Raw genomic sequence first — 12,577 nt, 5'->3', positions numbered from 1 at the left:
CAAGACAGCGATGCTTCTTCCCCAAAAAAGTAAAATTAGAGGGACCACATTATCTAGATAATGCAACAATTACGCGCATATATTACGTAGACCTGGCTTCTCTGCCCTTTCAGTTCAAATACACTCTTATTCTCTTCTATTTTGTACGATCACGGTTAAGCCATAACAACATTTTATATTGATTTTTTTATAGAGATAATAAAACAAAAAATAATAATGATATAAAATGTTAATGTAAATTAACCGTAAACGTACAAATAAGAAGAGATGGAAATGTATTGGGAATTGAGAGGACAAAGAAGCCAGATCCATATTACATTCACACCGAAAAGATTTTCGTATTTGTAGTACAATTGTTATATATTTTCGGTGCGGAACTTTTGCTTAATTAGTGTGGGGGTTTGAGTATGAGGTGATATCCGCATGGAAGTTTAGATGATGATGCATTCTGGAATTTCATTGGTGCATGAAAATTTGTACTACGAAGGTCCACGTGGACTTTTGTTTAGGCATTTAAAAAAGATAGGAAAACTAATGAAAATGGCTTGAAAACTTTGAGTTTTAATGATAAGGACAAAATAAAGGGTAAAGTGAATAATACCAGGATTGACTTTTTAGTGTAAAAATATGGTTTTTTATTAAAGTGAACAGTACCAGGTTCTTTTCGTTAAAGTTCCCTTTTAAAGATTAGGTACAATATTTGGAACCAGGATCCTCTTCTGAGCAGTTCCCTAGGGATCCCGCAACCTTATCCGTTCATTTTATATCGTGCGGTTAGTTTTCGTTAAGTACTATGCATATTTGAATTTTAAAATTTAAATTTTAAATAATTTCTTACCGCACGATATACAATGAACGGATATGATTGCGGGATCCCTAGGGAACTGCTCAGGAGAGGATCCTGGTCCCAATATTTGGAATATATTGGTGCTGCAAAAATCAGAAAAGGGTATGACACTGCGCCAACAAATTCCGACTTTGGCTGATTAAGGCGGAGGAATGTTTACCAAGAGGATTTTTAGTAGGATTCTTTTCGCTTTTATTTTCATTATTTTTTTATTCTCTCCCTTTTATTCTCATTCTCTTCCCTATTAAAAAATTAACACAAAATTTTGATGTGGAAAGAAGGAGAGGGGAGAGAATCCTACTTCTTTTATCACGTTAGAGTGGAATTGGGATACTTTATTTCATGGCTGAGCAATTTGAGTTCTCTAAATGCAAGACGCTTTGCAATGTGAAAAAGACCTTCAACTCCACACACAAATGCCACTTTACACAAACCTCTCTCTCATACTTTCAGAAATAAACGGTTTTGGAGCTATAGAATCAGGAGCAGCATCCTTAGTCTGGAGTAACAACATTGCTTCAAATTCAGCCCAACACTGCTTCAAATTCGACACAACACCACTTCATACTTGGCTATCTAAGTATCAGCAACTAAAGAGTCCTTGGTCTTCTCATTAAAAAAGGTCATCTTATCAACCTTCTTAGCGAAGTGGGGTGTTACTAGATTACTTGAGTGTTTGGCACATTGAAAGCCGGACCTTATGTGAACTTCACAATGACTAGCAACGTTGTCTTCAGGGTTTAGAACCCAAGGCCAAGACATACGTGTTCCTTATCGCTCAGATATAAGAGTCAGAAGCGCGCTCTACACCACCACCACATTAATTCTACCAAAAGTTGGCATGCTTGCATTCATCAGAAGAACGTAATTATCTTCTAGTTACTCGGTCTATGCCCCACGTAAGCTTGGTAGGTTTTAGAGTCAACAAATTCACAATGCAATTTGTAAACGTGGTACAAATAATTTTTCGTATATTGTTCTCTTCTCATTCTATATGAATGGATTTGACGGATTCCTGGTTTATTTTTTTATTTTTTTATGTTTACTTTTTAATTTAACTAGTATATGCCCACACACAAAGTGTGTATGAAATTTTTTATTTTTGTTTTTAAAATTGCAGGAGAGAGAGGAAGAGAGTGAGAAAGAAGGTGGGAGTGGGGGGAGAGGGAGAGAGGTTTAATTTATTTATTATTTTTTTAATTTTTTAAAATTAGTAAACAATAAAATTTTGTTTTGTAAATTTACGTTATTGCCCTAATTAATTTTTTGTGATAGAAGACTAAATAGTATTTTCACTATTTTTTAATTGACAAACAAAGTTATATTAAGAGTTTTTATCACCAACGGTCCCTGAGATTGACCAAATTCATCATTTTGGTCCATAACTTTCGAAATCAATCAATGTTGTCCCTAACATTCACTACCGCACATTAATTTGGTCATTCCATTTATATTCCGTCAATTATTACGTTAGTTTGTATGTGGGACCCACAAATTCAATAAAATGGTGACATATTAATTACAGAAAAGAATGATTTTTATCACAAATGGTTCATGACATTGATCAAACTCCTCATTTTGGTTCATGAGTTTCAAAAATCAATAAATTTGGTCCTTGACTTTCACTACCGCACATCAATTTAGTCATACCGTTAAAATTTCGTCAATGTTTTATGCAAGTGTGACAATATTGACACACCCCGACTGGAATCGAGGCATGCTGGCCGTCACGTGAGGGTGACGTAGCCATGTGCACAGTGTGGAAGCAATTAAGATAAGAAATATACGACTAAATTAAAACTGAAAGCTACTAATGTGCACTATTAAACAGGAAGTGCTAGGAGTGAAATACAAGTGTAAATTCTCCTATTCAGAGCATAGAAAGTCTAGGTGCAGTCCAGTAGGACAAGTACTAATTATACAGTACCATAAGATGTCCTACAATTATTTTAATAGGTCAGAACCGTCGGAATCCTTGTACGCCACCAACAACAGTCTACCTAAAAACTGGAGGGGCGCAAAACAGAAAACGTGAGTGGGCAAAAACAAATGTTTTACAAAACCATTTCATTTCTCAACAGTTTTAACCTCTCGCTGTAAAACATGTATAAATTTTCCCAGAAGTAGAATATAAACATATGCATAAATATATATGAAAATATATCAATTCAAATCATGCTTCACATATTCATAATCATAAGTATGACATGCCAATATATAACAGAGTAAGTAATTCAAGAGAGAATAAATTCATGGAGATATATCATGTTAGCCAGAACCCCTATGGAAGTCTGTACGGCTGAATTCATAACCCAATAGTCAAATCTAGCCGGAGTCACTACGAGGACCTATACGGCACTCTACTGAACTCGAGTCGGAACCAATGAGAAGGTCTGTATGACAATATTGGGTGTAATATAATTATGCTCAATACTAATCTCTCATAATAGCTGGGCGATAAATCGTTAGTCACCTACGAGTCGGAACCACCTATGATGGTCTGTACGACAAGACTGTACACCTAAATTGGATCCAATGTGAGCATATGGTGCGGGAGGTGACATCAATAACAGGCCTGTGCCATATCTCTAGCTAAATCATAACCACTCTAGGTGCAGGTTTATGAGCTCAATGTTTCTCAATCACATATCACATCATCGATGATTCACATAACCAAACATAACTCACTTGGTACTTACCTGAGCGTCCACAGCACCACAATTATATATTATGCATCATATACTAGCAATTACAAAATATAAATCTATATGCATGACATTCAAGGCATATTTTCATTTAAATGCATTTTCTGAGAAAATATCAAGTATATAAGGGTATACTGAAAATCAAAAGCCCACTCACTAGTATGTCGAAGGGTCGTAGCCCCCGAGTCACCCTTGACTGTGCTCGTCCTCGGGATAAGTCTCACCTATATGCGAATTAACTGAATAAACGTTAATTTAAAGCACCTAACCAAAACTAACTAATAACTTCTCATACAATGCTCAAATGGGATGTTTGAATATACCAACGTGATTTACACAACTCCACGAACATCCCCATATTTTTAGAAAAATTTTCCGACCACCCACGTGCAGGCCAAGGCACAGCCAGATGCGCCGCCCACGTGCAGGCATGTGCTTGGCACACTGACAGTGGCAGTAACGGCGTTAGGGAATATTCCGTTAAAATCTGGAATATTCCGTCTAAAAATTAACGGCGTTACCTTACACCATTAGCATATTCCGTTCAAACTGACGGAATATGCTCCTTCTTCCCCGACGAGTCACTTGATGCCGGAAACTGTTCGCCGATTTCTGGAAAAACTTCTAACCCTAATTTCTACCTCATTTCAACACCAAACTTTATGAAATTTGAATCATTTTAAAGATCTCACCAAGACGAATCAAACCATACCTGAGTCGAGCCCTGAAATCGCCAGAAACCCGTCGGAAAAAGCTTCTATATTCCGGCCAAACTTAAAACTCGTCGCTCTTGTTATTCCGACGTCCAAAATTTTCCAATGAACCACTCCTAGCCTCGTAAGGACCTCCGTAAGCTACCTATAAGCTTGAAATCCCCCAAAACATGAGATTTTACGTTTGCATGAATAGTACCTCAAATCGGAGGTTATGGTTTCTCAGGCTTTTCAAGGTTTCAAGTACTAAAAATGACATATTCGAACTCAGGGACATGCAAGGAGTTTGAATCTTACCTTCTTGACGTCGATCCATGCTTGAAGTGTGAGTTTGGCGTTCGTTCGTACGTGAGGGAAGGAGAGAGAGAGAGTGAGTCCGAGGGAGAGAGCACGGGAGAGAAGAGAGAATGAGAGTTTGTGTGTGTGTGTGGTCCACGTGGGTCACCAACCAAAACCACAAAAATTCCTTTCTAATTTCTTCCAAAAATTAGGGAAAAAAAATGCAAGTTTGAATCCCCATCTACATGCATAACACACCACAACGTTCACATCCAAGGGTAAAATATTCAATTCACGTCATCGATAATTTACTTCTGGACGAGCTGTGACAATATGGTCCCATTAATTCAATCATATGGCGCCACATGGATTAACTATAATTTTTTTTAAAGATTTAAAACTAAAAGTAAAATAAGAAATTAAAAACTAAAACTAAAAGAAAAAAAAAGGCATCATCGTTTTCATCTAGGTATGCTAAAAAAAAAAAGGAAGGCATCATGACACCATTAAAGCTCTTGACCTCCCAAAACTCACTCCTCATTATCTTTAGTTAGTTATGATCTTATCAAATTTGAATTGAATTTGGATTCGATTTTATCGAATTTAGATTGAATTTTATTTCCCAATTAGAATTGTGGGATGCAAGAGAAATGCCAGCATGGAATACGTCACTCTAAAAAAATAGTTTCTTATAGTTAATTCACTTGACGCCATATGATTGGAATGGTGAGACCACATCAGCACACTAACAAAAAAATATTGACGAAATTTTAATAGAAATGACTCAATTGATGTGTGATAGTGAAAGTTAAGAACCACATTTATCGATTTTTGAAACTCAAGGACCAGAATGAGGAGTTTGATCAATGTCAGAGACTATTTGTGGTAAAAATCCTTCTTTAGTGTAATCCAGGTGTCACAATTTTATTGGATTTGTTTGTCCCACATACAAACTAATAGAATAATTGACGGAATCTAAACGGAATGACCAAATTGATGTGTGATAGTGAATGTTAGAGACGTTATTGATTGATTTTAAAAGTGAAAAACCAAAATAATGAGTTTGATCAACATTAAGAACCATTTGTGATAAAAATCCTTCTGTTAATGCGTAATATGTAGTTTAGATACTTGTACAATGTTCCTGCTTATTGAACTACCAAGTATTCAATTCAATGGATGTTTTCTTTCGTGTTTTTTAATTCATAGATAAACCCCCTTTATTTACTACCTTGACATTTTGGACCAACTCCAAGACAAATACGGTTCATCTGCCCTCAGATTACAACGAACCAAACACCGACCGAGCCAGGATGGACTCCCTAACCCCCGACGCCAAACAGATCTTCATCTTATCCGGCCAGAGCAACATGGCCGGCCGCGGCGGCGTCTTCAGGGACCACCACCACCACAATCGCCAGCAATGGGACGGCGTCGTTCCGTCGGAGTGCCAGCCCCACCCGTCCATCCACCGCCTCGACGCGCATCTCCGGTGGGTGCCCGCGCGTGAGCCGCTACACGCCGACATTGACGCCAAGAAGGTTTGCGGCGTGGGCCCGGGGATGGCGTTCGCGAACAAGGTGAGGGAGTGTGCGGGGGAGGTGGGGCTCGTGCCGTGCGCGGTGGGCGGGACGGCGATCAAGGAGTGGGCGCGTGGGGAGCACTTGTACGAGAGTATGGTGAAGCGGGCGAGGGAGAGCGTGAAAGGCGGGGGTGAGATGAAAGGGTTGTTGTGGTACCAAGGGGAGAGTGACACGTCGACGCAGCATGATGCGGATGCGTACGAGGGGAACATGGTGAAGCTAATTGAGAATGTGCGCCAGGATCTTGATTTGCCTTGGCTTCCAATTATCCAGGTTGGAGAGCTTGTAAATTATTCTTCAGTCTTTTGCATTGATGGCCATTTTATAAGCATATCATTTAGTTACTAACCATTGCATTTCAAACGCAATAGTTTTGATTTTGTCCGTAATTCCAACGAAATTAGCACATGAGCATCTGATTTATATTTCATTCCATCCCCTCTGCCAAAAGTTGATGTGGTTCCTCAAAATTCTATGCCAAATAATTATTTTAGTTTTTTTTTTCATTTAATTTTGAGCTACCCTACCCTAGCCTTGCATTAAATGCTTGGTACAAGTGTATCTATTTATATTTCCTTTAGCATTTACTATGATTTGAAAAATTAATATATTAAAATATAAAATAACATATTAGATCATCAAATTGAAATTTAGTGTTCATTATTTGACCTTTCCTTTGAATATGCTACAAACTCACATGGTAAATTATTATTTTCTACCCTAATGGGAGGGGTTGGGCTTAGCCTCACACTATGCTAATAATAATGTGGTTCAAATTTGAACTTTGGTGAGAATCGAATCTAAACCTCTCACTAACCAGTGAAGAGGAATACTATTAGACCGTAATATAATTTGATCAAATTTAAAATTTCTTTCTTTTATATTGCTATTGATACGTTTTTTATTTTAGAGACGGTTAAAAATGATATTAATACTTTGTTTACAGGTAGCTATTGTGTCCGGAGACAACAAGTATATGGAGAAAGTGAGGGAGGCCCAATTGGGAATGGAAATCCCAAACGTCGTGTGCGTGGATGCCAAGGGATTGGAGCTCAAAGATGATCATCTGCATCTCACCACCAAATCCCAGGTTCAGTTGGGTCACATGTTGGCTGATGCATACCTCCAGCATTTTGGACCCTCAGAACCCAATTCTCATGCTTCCCTTTGAAGTACACTATCTAATTTCACGGCGTTACTTCTTTTAAGGTGCGTTTGGACCAGGAACCTTGAACCTAATTATTGATACGGTGTTTGTTGGTGTATGACTAATGACTACGTCTTTGGTGGGATTCTGTTTTCATTTGGTCGTATGGTTTGGGGACGAGGCATTTCAATGAACTGAATGCCGCTTTTGGGATTTGATCCAATGGGCCTAACATGCCTTGCCCTAATGCACTAGATCTTTGTGTTGATGAAAAATAAACCCTAATCACGTTACGATGTGTTGACTTTTTATCTCTCTTTTTCACGTGGTTGAAACCGAGGTGGGGTAATCTCTAATTAATTGATGACGGGTTTATGGACTCTGTTAATTTGATTGAAACCTTTTATATGTTGATTCTGTTTATTAAGTTAATTTTATTGTCGCTGACTTCAAAGTTTGATCCCCCTCATGAAGTCTACATAGAAAATTATATATTATGATTAAGACAGACTATTTGAATATATTATGTTAAGTTGCTAATCATATATGATTTTTACCTCTTAATTTTATAATTAGACAACATAGGGTTAGGTTACACCATACTATAGCAGATTTTCGTGTTTTACCACCTTATAAATAGAGTAATCTCCGATTTTCATGCAATGTAATAACGCTATTTATATATGATTTGTAAGCAAAAGGAGTAACAAATGGATTGAGTAAAAGGACCTAAGATATAGTTTCAATGACGTCATCCGTGCAATAGATGTTGAGCTAGGATTTGGATCCCATCCGGATCTTCTTAGGGATACTTTGTACGGTTAGAAATCATTTTGAATTTTTTTTATTAAAATTAAACACAAACATGATCTAACGAAAGTTGGCCGCACAATATACAATGAATGGATAGGATGTGAGGATAAAGAAGATCCGGAGAGGATCCTCTGTTGAGCTATTACCGTCACCCGTGTTAACGCTCAAAATTTGTAGGTTAACAAATTAAAATATTGAACCCTTGGTGGGTTTGGGATATGGGCTGAAATGAAATGAACATAAAGATGTAAGTAGTTCACCCCTTAAAATTAGGCTACTTCCACTATTTTACTTGGATTTAATTGATTACAAGACTAAAATAGCGCTTGGCTAATACATGAACTCTTTCTCTCTTTTTTTCATCAGACCCCCACCCTTTTATATAGGCCCTCAATGAACCTCCCAGCCTTGGGTCTCCCCAACTTGACATTTAATGTGTCACCTATGTAGACTAGGCCTCTGACACCCTTTGACCTATCAAGCCAACATTCAGCAATGAAATGACATGTGTAAAGCCAAAATGCTACACTATGTCAAAATGATGCATGCCGAGTGTCCCGCTCGCCCTTGGTTATCCAACCTTGCCTGTATGAGTGTCGTTCCGACTATCTTTACGTTTCATCTTAGGACAAATTTCCAATACAGCCGTCAGTCTGCTCATGTGCCTCCCACCGGTCGAAAACTCTTTATATGTCCTGGTCGAGTTGAGCTTACAGGAAATTGGCTTCAGCACTCGGGAGCGCTCTCTTCTAAGCCCCTTAGGCTTTGGGCTTCTTGATCTTTTTAGGGCTTCTCGTGACTTCTTTTTAGGTCTGCACAATTAAATGGGCCTAAAAAATCCAACATTAACAACCCGTCCCATAGGTCGTTTAAATTACTACAATCAGTATATTAGTGACCATTTGAATGGTTTTGTTAGACACATGTTTAATTTAGAGGGTTGCAAACTAGGACGTTGATCTCGCATCCGAGAAAGTGCGAAAAAGTAGTTCAAGAACTTGGATATAATAATAAAATCCGAAAGGGGCTAAATTTGGTGCATCTAGTCATCCTTTTTCTTCAATCTAATATACCACCGCTGGCATGCCTTACCAAATTTCTGAACTAATTATATGCTGCTGTTTCTTTTGTCTTCATTAAATCATACATTGCTTCAAGTTTTGGAGGCAAGGATGACTATCCCAATTGAAATTATTAAATTCATTTGGCCGGTTCATTTAGAGATTACAATGTAGAAAGCGAAAGGCTAAAAAGCGTGAAAGGAAGTCTATCGGTGGAACCACATTAATCAAACGTACGATGGTTTTGTGAAGAGGATGAGGATGAACGTCCGATTGAATGAGGATGAACCTCCGATTGAGAACTTGTTACAAACAGCTGAATTCATGACCTTGAAAAAGTGCTTCTTCTTCCGAAATTTGGAGGACCTACCAAACGAGATGTCGTCGGAGACACCGCCTCTAGGTTGTGCTTTTGATGACGGCTTGTTCATCATCCGCTAACACTCGTTTTATCCGTTACTGTTTGAACCCGATTTTATCCTATCGGTCCGTTGTATTGAAGTCGTTGGATGACTTCGGAGAGGAAAGAAACTTTGTTGTAAATTGTAATTACTGTTATAGTAATTACTTTGGAAATATCTTTGGCGTTTATAGAGTTGACTTGTGCATGGTATTCTATTAAAATTAATTATTAGTCGATCCAATTGGTTTGGGATAAAGGAAGATAAGGACTGAATTCGTATTCCATAGCCGAAAACCATGCATGCAGGTTGTATTTTGGATAATAGAGGGATTTGTTGATCATCATCATAATGGGATAAAGCTACAAGTGGGATTTGATAAACATGATTGGTGATGAGTATCACCAAGTAGTAATCCTGATGTTGCACACATTCCAAGTGGTGCACGTGGGTTTGGAGATAAAAGGACTGGATTCATGCATGTACGTAGGGGATTAGGAGACCATTTTCCATGCAATTCATGCATGTAGAATCGTAGATGATCTGGTGAATGGGTGATAAGATATGGCACGTGGTGCTAGGAATTTGAAGTTGGCAACAATTCTAAATACGAGCCTTATCAGAAGACTAGTGTATCTGGTCTGGATACAAGGAAAATGCAGTTGCCAACTATTCCAGGATATCAAGATGATGACAAAGGCTTATGTGATAGCTATCTTAGAGGAGTGATTTGCTTTAGGCTGGAATTGCATGGGTTAGCTACTTCACTGCTGTAAATATGAGGCACTGTGCAACGTGCAAGAGCCCCTCCAAATCAACATATAACTGCCTTGCGCAAACAACTTCTCAAAGACCTTGAGATTCTTATTTTTTTTCTTTTTCCCGCCAACACACTTTCAGTTTGGATAAATAGCACCGTGGAGGCAACCAGAAACATCTTCGTCATCAGTTTGGATAAACAGCATTAGAGCCATAGAACCAGCCGAGGAGGAGCACCTTCAGTTTGGATAAATAACACTGCTTCGAGACCGACTGGTTATATATCCAAGTCTCGATCAACAAGGATTTCCAAGTCCTTGTTGGAAGAAGTCATCTCATTAGCCTTCTCGGCGAAGTGAGGTGTTACCAGGTTACTACATTGAAAGCCGAATTTGATATTGAACTTCGCAGAACTAGCAGCTTTATCTTCAGGCGTCTAGAACCCAAAGGCTGAGATGTGTTCCTTCCTCAGCCGCAACCGCGAGATTAAGAAGTCAACAGTATGCCCAACGCCACATCAACATTCATTTTACTCCCCGGCTAAGCTCGGCGGACAAGTTGGCACGCCCCGCATTCAACTGAAGAATGTAGTTAGCTTATTAATTACTCGACCTGCGCGCCACGTAGGCTAAGTAGTTTTTAGGATCAACAGTTACATAAGGCAAGTACATTGCATATAAACACTTCATGAACAAGGAAGATGAAGAGAATCTCAAGTGGATTCAAATATTCAACAAATATGACGTGTACTACAAGGGAGCCTTACATTGATTTCTTTTAAGTTTTAATTGAAGCAAAAATGAATTTTTATTCAAACACCTACTCTTTCACTCACCAAGACAACAACATACCAACCTAAGAATCATGTAACATGCACCATATGTCCCCACCAATGCACAGTTTGATTTTTGTTATAAAAGCGGTGTGAATGCCCACTGAAAAGGTAGTATGGACGAAGATTTTGGAAGATAATTAATGTTTACTATTCACTTGATGACTTTGGTTCCCATTAATATATTAAAATAACTCATGTGATGCGTTTGTTAGGTCTTGACTTTTGCCTATAAAAGATTGAAGAATACAGGAAAGTAGTGAGGTGAGAAACATACGAAGGAAAGGAAAAGAGAAAAGAAGGAAGAGATACAAAAAAGGGAAAGAAAGAAGAGAGATGCAACAAAAAATACCAGTGAGCCAGGCTAGAGAGAAAAGAGAAACTAGTGAGAGTTGTTTATGTTCTAGTACTACATCACGTGAAGTTGGCGCTAAGCGCATCACATACGAGTCCAATCATCTAACCTAGGGACAAGCTGGCAACTCTGGATCCAAAGCGAACTCAAAAAGTGCATGTGAACATACACGTGAAGCTGGTCCTTGGCCAGGACAATACAAATAACTAAGAGACATTGTGCAAATATGTAATAATGAGCAGATAATATGCAAGGATGTCATGCCACAAGTTTAATACTCACAAATAATATTATAAACGTAAAGTGTACAAAATGTCTATTTGTAAAGCTAAACATGGCATGTCACATCATAGTACATTAAAGTAGTCGTCAGGGAAAACCACATATACATATATTTACATAAAAATGAAAAGACCCACTCACAGTTATTTGCGAGGTCGTAGCCGTTCTATCTAGGAAATGCAGGGTTGCCAATAGTAATCGCACATAAACATAATATAGAGACTCATTAGTAAAACTCAATTAAAACATTTGAATTTGGAAAACGGAGTGCGAAAATGGAACCAACGTGCCGAAACACCTTAGAAGGGGTCTTGGGAAAATTAAAAAAAAAAAATCAACGCTAGACAACTGTGACGGTCAAGGGTTAAAGTTAACGGAATATTAAGTAACAAAAACAGATGCAACATCAAAAGGTCATAACGACCAAGAAGGACCAAGCAAGAACTAAACGAACTGAATAATTCAAATAGAGAATGGGGGTAGACATGCCACCAGCGAGAAAGCACTCCCATAATTCAAGAAAATAGGGCTATGTGCACTTTGAATGTCACTTGTGTGGCGATCAGTCGAGTCGGTGTATAACCTCTTCAACTCGTTTGGTAGTTTAATTCAATCCGATAGGCAGGAAATTAGACTTTCCCCCATATCAATGTTCACAACGTCTCGCTACCATGATAGCTTTAGAGATATCCAATCACCAAATGTAAAGACTCAATCAATAGGGTGTTTGTCAAAGGATTGAAGAATTGCAGATCTTTGCATCTTTTGTATTTGGTCGGTTTTCTCAAATTGTATGTCCG

At 38.3% G+C, this 12,577-nt stretch overlaps 1 protein-coding gene across 1 annotated transcript; it reads left to right on the top strand.

The window, feature by feature from the left end:
- The first annotated feature begins 5,630 nt into the window (after positions 1 to 5,630).
- Positions 5,631 to 7,662, top strand: LOC139189011 (probable carbohydrate esterase At4g34215). The gene is made up of 2 exons (XM_070807196.1): positions 5,631 to 6,400; positions 7,074 to 7,662. The coding sequence occupies exons 1-2, from the start codon at positions 5,858 to 5,860 to the stop codon at positions 7,296 to 7,298; spliced, it is 768 nt and encodes a 255-aa protein (XP_070663297.1). The 5' UTR covers positions 5,631 to 5,857; the 3' UTR covers positions 7,299 to 7,662.
- The last annotated feature ends 4,915 nt before the right edge of the window (positions 7,663 to 12,577 follow it).

This window comes from Malus domestica, chromosome 10 (genome assembly GCF_042453785.1).
Source record: "Malus domestica chromosome 10, GDT2T_hap1".
In the NCBI taxonomy this organism is placed as follows: domain Eukaryota; kingdom Viridiplantae; phylum Streptophyta; class Magnoliopsida; order Rosales; family Rosaceae; genus Malus; species Malus domestica.
Note: the sequence above shows the minus strand (reverse complement) of the source record. Positions and strands in the feature narration are given on the sequence as shown.

What these genes read in the sequence shown, in the direction of transcription:
- LOC139189011 (XM_070807196.1), top strand. Translation starts at nt 5,858, where the DNA reads ATGGACTCCCTAACCCCCGACGCCAAACAGATCTTCATCTTATCCGGC. An exon ending in CTTGGCTTCCAATTATCCAG is followed by an intron (nt 6,401 to 7,073) that starts GTTGGAGAGCTT and finishes CTTTGTTTACAG; the next exon opens with GTAGCTATTGTGTCCGGAGA.